This window comes from Cicer arietinum, chromosome 3 (assembly GCF_000331145.2).
Source record: "Cicer arietinum cultivar CDC Frontier isolate Library 1 chromosome 3, Cicar.CDCFrontier_v2.0, whole genome shotgun sequence".
In the NCBI taxonomy this organism is placed as follows: Eukaryota; Viridiplantae; Streptophyta; class Magnoliopsida; order Fabales; family Fabaceae; genus Cicer; species Cicer arietinum.
Genome location: NC_021162.2, coordinates 31,289,833 through 31,299,546, shown reverse-complemented (window position 1 = coordinate 31,299,546; position 9,714 = coordinate 31,289,833). Strand labels below are relative to the sequence as shown.

The 9,714-nt window shown below is 32.4% G+C and overlaps 2 protein-coding genes across 3 annotated transcripts in view; one reads left to right on the top strand and one right to left on the bottom strand.

Annotated features, from left to right (window-relative positions):
* LOC101491530 (uncharacterized) overlaps positions 1–2,142 on the top strand; it is a 6,500-nt gene extending 4,358 nt beyond the window's left edge. For both annotated transcript variants that reach the window (XM_004513940.4, XM_012719686.3), the window contains 5 exons: positions 131–307; positions 626–799; positions 984–1,175; positions 1,261–1,374; positions 1,564–2,142. In XM_004513940.4, the coding sequence (XP_004513997.1) occupies positions 131–307; positions 626–799; positions 984–1,175; positions 1,261–1,374; positions 1,564–1,905 (999 nt within the window). In that variant the 3' untranslated portion in view covers positions 1,906–2,142. The remainder of the gene's footprint in view (positions 1–130; positions 308–625; positions 800–983; positions 1,176–1,260; positions 1,375–1,563) is intronic.
* Positions 2,143–2,375: 233 nt separating this feature from the next.
* Positions 2,376–4,990, bottom strand: LOC101491838 (probable adenylate kinase 7, mitochondrial). Its single transcript, XM_004513941.4, has 4 exons — positions 4,619–4,990; positions 3,958–4,098; positions 3,078–3,263; positions 2,376–2,992 (listed from the first exon to the last, which is right to left on the bottom strand). Exons 1-4 carry the CDS (start codon positions 4,946–4,948, stop codon positions 2,840–2,842), a joined length of 810 nt encoding a protein of 269 aa, XP_004513998.1. The 5' UTR covers positions 4,949–4,990; the 3' UTR covers positions 2,376–2,839.
* Between the last annotated feature and the right edge of the window lie 4,724 nt (positions 4,991–9,714).

The window sequence follows — 9,714 nt, the reverse complement described above, 5'->3', positions numbered from 1 at the left end:
TGAATTTGTAAAAACCTACAAACAGAAAAGATGAAACTTTCAACAATTCTAAAATTGACATACAAGTTGATTATGGATATCAACAAATTCTATTGGCATCTAACACAAACCTTTCTTTACATGTATACAGTCTCTGACTCCACATATGCAGCTTGTTGATGCAAAGATTACTAGCTCACATGATCAAGAACTGGGAAATTTATCACTAGACATTTGGAAGAATGCTTTTAGAGAATCCTGTGAAAGGATCTGTCCGGTCCGAGCTGAGGGGCATGAGTGTGGCTGTCTGTCTGTTCTGCCTAGATTGGTTAGTTCGTCAAGTTCTTTTGTCATTTGTTTTACTATATGCTAAATGGTACTTAAGAGCCCAATATTGTTTGTTGTGGAACATGTTGGTCTTTTTTCTTTTTTTCTACTTCTTGAACTCATCTCTGTTAGGTATAATGTCTGATAATAAAAAGGGTTTTGAACTGTATGATTTGTGCAAATTGCTCAAGTACAAATCCAAAACACTTGCAACACTGCCAAAAATTGATATCTTTGAATCTACTAATCAATGTTCGATCTAAGTTTGTTCAGCTTAGGGGATTAAACTGACATTAGAATGCATTTTTGTAACTTGTAGGTAATGGAGCAGTGCATAGCGAGATTAGATGTCGCTATGTTTAATGCCATTCTTCGTGAATCTGCTGATGACATTCCATCTGATCCTATATCTGACCCAATTAGTGAACCCAAGGCTCTCCCCATTCCTCCTGGTAAATCGAGCTTTGGAGCCGGTGCTCGGCTAAAAACTGTGGTAACATTCTGATCTCAAAAAGTTTTACTTTTGTGCAAGCTATAGAATCTTCAATCTAGCTATCCACTCATGAATTCAATTCAAATATACATACATAGATTCAACTTACTACCTTGTTTAACCTGTAATCATTTTGTATCTTGAATACATGCCTCTTTTTTCGTTTCTGTTTTGAATTTCTCAGGTTGGTAACTGGTCTAGATGGCTGACTGATCTATTTGGTATCGATGACGACGACTCGCTTAAGGATAAAGATGATGACATTGATAACAATGATGAAAATTCATCCTTCAAGGCCTTCCATCTTCTTAATGCACTAAGTGATCTCTTGATGCTTCCTAAGGATATGCTGTTAAGTGCATCCATCAGGAAAGAGGTTAGCAAATCAACTTATGCTTTTCTCCATTCAGTTTTTTGTAAGTTTCTTGTCAATCATGGTAAAAGGATCCTTGTTTGTGAAGGTTTGCCTAATGTTTGGTGCATCAATAATCAAGAAGATTCTAGACAATTTTGTCCCCGATGAGTTTTGCCCTGAGCCAATTCCGACTGCCGTGTTTGATGCTCTGGACTCACAGGTTAGATAACCAAATTTGCTATCTTTTTGTACTCTTAATTTATTAACATAATTTTTGCCTTGGACACTATATATGCCTACATATATACATGGTTGCATTCATTTTACACACATATGGGAACTATGAACTGTATCTGAGGAATGCTCAATGAAATTGATATGGGTTATATGATAAATACTTTTGATGCAGGATGATCTTGAGGATGGAAACGAGTCTGTCAACCACTTCCCATGCATTGCTGCTCCAATTGTATATTCACCTCCACAAGCTACAACCATTGCAAACATTGTTGGGGAGATCAGAGGTGAATCTAAGCTCAGTCAGCTGAGAAGAAGCAGATCATCTGTTGTTAGGAAGTCGTACACCAGTGACGACGAGCTTGATGAACTAAACTCCCCATTATCTTCAATTTTATTTAGCAATTTCCCATCACTGGTATCGGCAAAACCCAACTTGAATCGGAAAGAAAGTCGCAATGAGTATGCTGTCAGATATGAACTTCTTAGGAATGTTTGGGTACACAGTGAGTGACCTTGCAGATATCAGATTTTACCTCATTCCTATAACATGTATTGGATGTCACTGTAGAAATAACATATATACTAAAGCTTTTAGCAGAGGGAGGAAAAACAACTAATGAGTATTCAAACACGAGATAGTGAAAATGGCATGCATGTAAATAATGAAATTGAGTCTATGCTTGTACTAGTAATGTATAATAAGGTAATGCGAGGGTAGATTCTAATTTGCCTTATTTAATGGCTTTCATATGCTGTGTTTGCTATATTTAAATTCCGAGTTCCAAGGACAATGTGTTTGGAAACATCAGTTTTCACTGTCTGTTTACTTCCAACCTTGTAGCTTCACACTCGCCGCATGTTTACTTGATCTCAACATATTACCAAACATACTCTAATATCAATCAAATGAAATTAACCTTAAAACTGAAAAGCAGTAGAATTTACAGCTTCAAATATCAATCAGGAAATTACCTGTGCATAGAAAGAAAAAGCAACAATATTTATCTTCCAATACATGGATACAAATTTGCAAGAACATACTGGGCTACAGTAAAAGAGTGATACAAACATATGAAAGTCCTAAAGTTTGAACATCACATGCTTTAAACTTTAAAGCTAATGTAACGTGTCCTTTGCTTGTTGATTCTGGGATCATACAAGTTACTAGAAACTAGAAAAGAGAAAAAAGAATGGAACACAATTGAACAAAATAGACTCAGAGTCACTACAAGAATTTGTTGTCATACTCATACATTTTGTATTTGATTCTTACTTGGACAACTGCACTACTTAACAAACTGACTCAAAATTTTCAAAAACAAGATCACCAATAATTGGGACACTCACAAAATTTCTTTTAAATTCTACTAGCTCTCATATTCACATATACTATAATGCCGAGGAGGGATTAGATGGGTGCCACATGGAAGATTGACGCCCTTTCTTCAAGCAGTCAACTTCTGTGAAGAATTAAGAGCATTAATATGCTGGAGATGCAGTGCAGTCAGAAGACCCTGCCAGGTTTCTCCGGGTCCACCCGCAACTTCGAAATTCAGAAGTTTCTTCTGCTTCCTGTAGTAATCTTCCAACATCATGGACTACAAAAGTAATTAGTATATTAGAACCAAAGAAAGGCAAATGAATGTGAAACCAGCATAAGAAAGATTATGTATAGTGAGTCACCTCTTCTGAACGACTGTGGACATGTTCATCCTGCGATTGCTTGGTTGGGGTCCAAGAGCTGGTCGTAAAAACATGTTCCTGACAAGAAGTAAATTTTCGAAGTCCTAGTTTCTTTTTCATGAAATCCTCTTGCGGAAATTTGAAATTCACCACTAGATCAACATGAGCAATGTGATCAAGAATCTCCTGCAAAGCAGTTGGTAACAACCAGAATTTAAAGATGGGGCATAAGCATAAAGGAAAAATTCAGGTTGAACTTCATTGCCTCAGAAAATTTTAAAATAAATATTCAGAAATTGTGATTAGCAGGCATGATACAACAAATAATTCTTACAGGAGTATCTAACTATTACCAATTAAAAACTCAAGATACACTGAAGTGGCATGTAGAGCTTAATTAAGCACTTAATGAACATCTACCTATCATATTAGAGTTTATGAAAATAAGATATCTAAAAGAGCTTGTAAAAAGAAGCCAAAAGCAACTTATAGAGGACATATTTAACTTATTTTCTATGGCTCTTCCAAGCACTTATACCCAGAAAATAAGTCCAAAGATGCTATTCAAATGCCCTAAAATAATAATAGTAATAAACAAATAAGACAACATAACATTTATTTACATGCATGCCTTGTCGATGTAAATCTATTTTACAATGACAGCCAATAAGAATTCACTACTTGGTCACTTCATACAATCAATTTTAGAATACACTTATAAGAGTGAGATGGTTTGATGTGACTAATTCTCTCAATTCATGTTAGTTAGTGTAAAACTGGTTTACACAAACAATGAAAGTCTTTTAAAGTTTAAACTAATATTTTGTAATGCTAACTTGTATTATTAAGAATTAGTGTGAATGAAATGAAACAAACTTACTGCTTGGATTCTTGATCGAGGGATTCCATCAAGAATGAATCCAGTTTCACCTCTATAGTATCCATCTTCAAGTCTCTTCGATAACAAAGCAAAAATGATTTCCTCTGGTACAAGTTTTCCATGATCCAATGCACTCGCTATCTGAATTACAACAAAGAACCCCACATTCACACACTAATAATAACAACAATATTAATCAACGATAAACATCACCAAACCACAACCAATTTAAAGGGTAAAGTTTGCTATCCCAGGTAAGAACTGTCATGCCAATTACTAATTACTACCATGGTTCTAAATTGTGGTTGTTGTTGCAGTTAAATGCAAACAAATGCAGCAGCAAATGTTGTTAGGATAATACCATTGCAAAGACTTATAAAATCTTTATATTACAACATTAATTGAAGTTGCAAACCATAATTTACAACTATAATTACTACTACTTAATTTAATGTGATTCTCACTTTTCTTTCTTCACTTTAATTAAAAAAAAGCAATACTCTTCTCTTTACAACATAATAAAGCTATAACAACTTTAACCTGAAATTTAAAGAGAGGGGGAAAAAACAACGGTTGAATTACAACGATTATAAAGAAATTAATTAACAATTAATAATACGTATTAGATTCAAATTAAGAAAGGTAGAACGTGATTGATTACCTGCTGATAAAGAGAAGAACGAGGGTTAAGTTCTTGATGAAGGAGTGAGGCCATGGAAATGTGAGGAACTTCTAGAAGCTTCGAGAGTCTCTCAGAGAAAAGGTGTCTCTTAACTCCAGGTTCACCGATCATAACCCATTGAACACCACGCTCCGGCGCCGAACCTTCTGTGTTGAGCATGCCACGTGGCGCGCTATGTTCGAATTGTTCTTCTTCGTCATCATCGTAGTCGTATTGAACCGCAGCTGCGGATCCGAATGGACGGTTGAGATTGAATTTGAGTGTTTTTAGCGACGCTGCGATCGCTCTTAGTCGTGCGATCGCGGACATGGTGGCTATGGTGATGCTTTTTTTTTTTTTTTTTTTTTTTTTTTTTGTCAAATTTCCATGACATAAATACTCAATGTATATCTGAAAAAACTTAAACTTGAATGCTACCAGACAAACCAGATTACACGTGGTGTAGTGAGCTCCAATTTAACTTGCATCACCTAAAAGTTAGTTCTACACAAATGTATTGTCGTTGAAACCAGAGTGTGGCTGCGGAAGGAGGAACCCTGAGGTTTAAACGAGGGGTGTGTGTTGTCGAGGGTTAGAGAAATGACACTGTTTTGTTGTGGGAATTACGAGAGTGCCACTATATGGTGCGTGGCGGGAGCGAGTCCTCTTTGGTTGGGTAAGTTGACTTGTTTGTTATTGGTGGAAGGGAGATATTGTTGGACGGGTGCAATGAGTGTTGTGCGGTTGTCCAATTTGGGAAAGGGAGGCCCCTTAAATTGCCAAATATACTTCTTATCAAATTTCATCTCTCAGAACTAGGGATGGGAATAGGTTAGGCCGTCCTATGGCCTGACCTACTTATGGCCTGACCTGACCTGTTTAATAAAAAGGTCAGACTTATGCTGTTTTTAAAGTCTATTTATGTAAATAGGTCAAACTCAGGTTTGTAAAAAAGTCTATTAGGCCGGCCTATATATATTTTATATGTATTTCATTCTCTATTTTTTCTTCTTCTAATTTCTATTGCACTCAAACATGTATGAAAACAACATATTTTTTTTTATTTATAAAAACCGATATTATTTATTTGTTACTTTATATTTTATAAAAACCAATACTATTTATTTGTTATCTTTATATATATTATTAGTATATAAATTTAGAAACCCTAATTGTTTATTATTACTGAATATGAGTTTGTTTGAGAGGTAATATTCTGAGTTGTTTGAGAGGATTTGTTTAGAGGTAATATTCTGAGTTGTTTGAGAGATTATAATAGGTGCATTTGTTTCAATAAAAAATTTATTATTTTAAACCAAAAACTATTTTTTAGGGTTTAAAAGGTATTTGTTTCATATTTTTTAAAAATTATTTTGTTAGAAAAATCATTTTTTTATTTGATATATATATACATATACACATTAGTATTGGTATATGGAAAATCAATAAATCGATATGTGTAGAGCATCATGTAGCTATAGATAATTGTTTATTTATTACCTTTATATATATATATTTTTAATAAAAAATTTATTCTTTTAAACCAAAAATTATTTTTTAGGGTTTAAAGGTGTTTGTTTCATATTTTTTTTAAATTATTTTGTTAGAAAAATTATTTTTAATGTGAATAAGGCTTTTAAATAGGCTTACAGGCCAGACCATGATAGGCCGTAGGCCAGGCTCAGGCCGAAAAAAAAGCCTATCATAGGCCGTAGGCCAGGCTTAGGCCTAAAAAATTCATCGTAGGCCAGACTCAGGCCTTTCAAAGCCTGGTCTGGCCTATTCCCACCCCTACTCGGAACGGTAAGTTTTCAGATGCATGAGTCAGACAATTTAAATTACAATATTGCTACCAACACCTCCCAAATTGCTATTCAAACCCCTCAAAATAATATAAAAAAATCAAAATGTCCAAAATGCCCCTGCCATCAATGTTAAACATTTATTATCTCATAACTCACATTTATCGACTTTCATCACACCTCATAACTCACATACAAAAATCATCATACCTCACTAACCAAAACTCAAAATCATTAAAAAGTTAAATACTCACTCATAACCTACAACACATCACTTTGATCATCACATTGTGGTTAAAACTACATAAAAAGGTATGTTTGTTGCTCTGTATTTTTGTTTGTAAATCTGAGGATTTTACGTGAACTCAGTTCACGTACGTTCTGGAGTTACGTGAACTTAGTTCACGTATGTTTAAAAAAAATTAAAAATCTCAGACTTTACGCAATTTGAATTCAGGTACATATACGTGAACTCAGATTGCGTAATCAATGGAGTTTGAAACTTACGCAATCTGAATTCACGTACACCTACGTCAACTAAGATTGCGTAATCATTGAATGCTAAATAATAAGCCATGTACGTGAACTGGAATTGCGTAAACATCTCAGTATATACGCAATCTTAATTCACGTACGTGTGAATTAAAATTTGGAAATCATTGAAGATTGAAAATGAAACCAACGTGAACTCAATTTCACGTAAGTTTACGTGAAGCGAATTCACATACGTGTACGTAAACTGAGTTCACGGATATTTTCTAGAATTCAGTTTACGTGAACTTAGTTCACGTAAACTTATGTGAAATTGAATTCACGTAAATGTTAGCAAAATCTTGAATATGGTTAATGATGATTGATGGGGATTGATGGTGATTGATGATAATTAATGATGATTGATGATGGTTTATGAAGATGGTTAATGATAATGATGGTTAAGGTTTAATAAAATGAAGAATGTGTTGAATGAAGATGATGAAGATAGAATAAAAAAGAAGAAGATGAATTAGGTTATTTAAAAGTGAATGTTTAATTTTTTTTAAACATACATGAATGTTTTGTTTATAAGTAAATTGTTATGAGTATGATAATATATTAAATCATATATATTGTGTTTGTAACGCCCCAAATTTTTTGATCCAAAAATTACTTAAAAATATTAGTTTTTTCTTTTAGAAATAACTATAATTTCTTTTTTTGAAATAGTTCATCATGTAATAATTTAAAGATGCGTCAGAAAATGACTTGATAGTTTTTTTTGTAAAAGAATGTAATGCAATTTACTAAAATATTATTTATTCATTTATTTGCAAAATTAATATTCCAGATATTAGATCAATATTCACTTATGCTCCAAAATAAAATAAAGTCTCTTTAATTGAAATTCAAAATAAGTAAGGTTGACTGAAATTAATTACATTCAATTATTTACCAGCAAATGAAATCTCACTTCCGCATTTCTATTAAAAGTCAATAATGAAAAGTAAATAACTTTACAATGTACGACAAAATTTTTAGTAATACAAAGTATTATTTTTAAAGTAAAGGTCTCATTTTCCCACGCGCGTGCACCAATCAAACATCATTCATACGACTTTTGATATCATTAGTACCTAAATATTGGTGTAAGGGGTCAGTTCATCCCACAACAAAATTAAACCAAATAATAAATTAACAACCATAAAATATGAATATAAAATCTTTTCGTAATAAAAGATTTTAAAAAAATTGATTCTTTAATAGTTCTTAAAGATGTATCAAAAGTCATAGAATGTATCTAAATAAATCAAGTATCAATCGTATAGCAAATAATTAGATCAAAATAAAATAACATAAAAATGTATGCAAGTCATGCATGCTACTAAACATATATGATCCGGATATAACCAGCCACACAGGCGTCCACACAGAAGTCACCCATACCAATGGGGAAAATTAAACCAGCCACACAGGCGTCCACAAAGATGCATATGATATGTCATGAAATGATAATGATGCTCAAAGATACATATCACCACCCAATTAGATAATCACATAAACCACAAGCCACTTAGGCAACCACAAAGATAACAATATTTAAAACACAAATCAACAGCCACTTAGGCAACCACAAAGATAACAATATTTAAAACACAAATCACCAGCCACTTAGGCAACCACAAAGATAACAATATTTAAAATGCAAATCACCAACCACTTTGGCAACCACAAAGATAAAAATATTTAAAATACAAACCACCAACCAAATCACTTAGACAACCACATAGATAAAATATTCAAAACACAAACCACAAGCCACTTAGTCAACCACAAAAATAATATTATTAAAACACAAATCAAGGTTTGCCGCTAAACACATCACAAAAATCAACTTAATCATGTTATCATAATTAAAATTAAAACTTTACACCAATTCCCCCAAGACTCATATAGATTTCTTAAAAATCAAAACTTTGAAATGAAATAGCACAAAAATCGAAACTTTAAATTAAAGACATCCTAAAAAAATATTACTCATGAGATCATAATAAAAATCATAGCTTTATAATTAAGTACACATAAACAACACACAAATAATAACTTTACATCAAATATATGACATCAAACATATTACTCATGTTATAATAATAAAAATCGAAATTTATAATTAAGTTTATCAAAGCAAACATATTACTCATAAAAATAAAATATTATAGTTAAATTCTTTAAGGCAATTAAAAATCAATATTTTTCTTTTAAGACAACAAGTTTTATATCAATATCTTACAAACTATTAATTTAATATCTAGCCTAACATTGCATGGGGAAAAGCCCTTACCTTAGGCGCTTTCTTTCTTAACACCTCTAAATTTGCACGAGAAATAGCTCACGAGGCAGTAATGAATTCAACACCGATAGATATTAGAATTTACGACTCAGAAAATTATTTTGAGAGTGTAAGAATGACAAATATGTGTGATATGAACATATAAGCTATTTACGTTGCACTATTACCATTGATTTCTTGTCTAAAATTGAAGTGCACTTAATTCCAACATTATACTACCAATAATTACTATTTCTTTAATTTTATTAGGTTGTTACAAAGCCAATTGAAATTTATGTGTATGAGTTAATTTGAATTAACTAATAGAGTTCACCAAATATTGAAGGGTGTCACACACTAATTTTAATTAAATAAATAAATTAGAGATTGTCACATCACCCTTTTAATTTTTTTATCTAATAGTTACGAAACCAAAAATTTCATAGAATTATTTTTGTAGACAATTATAATAAAATTATAATTTTAGTTTA

What these genes read in the sequence shown, in the direction of transcription:
- LOC101491838 (XM_004513941.4), bottom strand. Translation starts at nt 4,948, where the DNA reads ATGTCCGCGATCGCACGACTAAGAGCGATCGCAGCGTCGCTAAAAACA. An exon ending in GTTCTTCTCTTTATCAGCAG is followed by an intron (nt 4,099 to 4,618) that starts GTAATCAATCAC and finishes GTTGTAATTCAG; the next exon opens with ATAGCGAGTGCATTGGATCA. An exon ending in CTCGATCAAGAATCCAAGCA is followed by an intron (nt 3,264 to 3,957) that starts GTAAGTTTGTTT and finishes ACTGCTTTGCAG; the next exon opens with GAGATTCTTGATCACATTGC.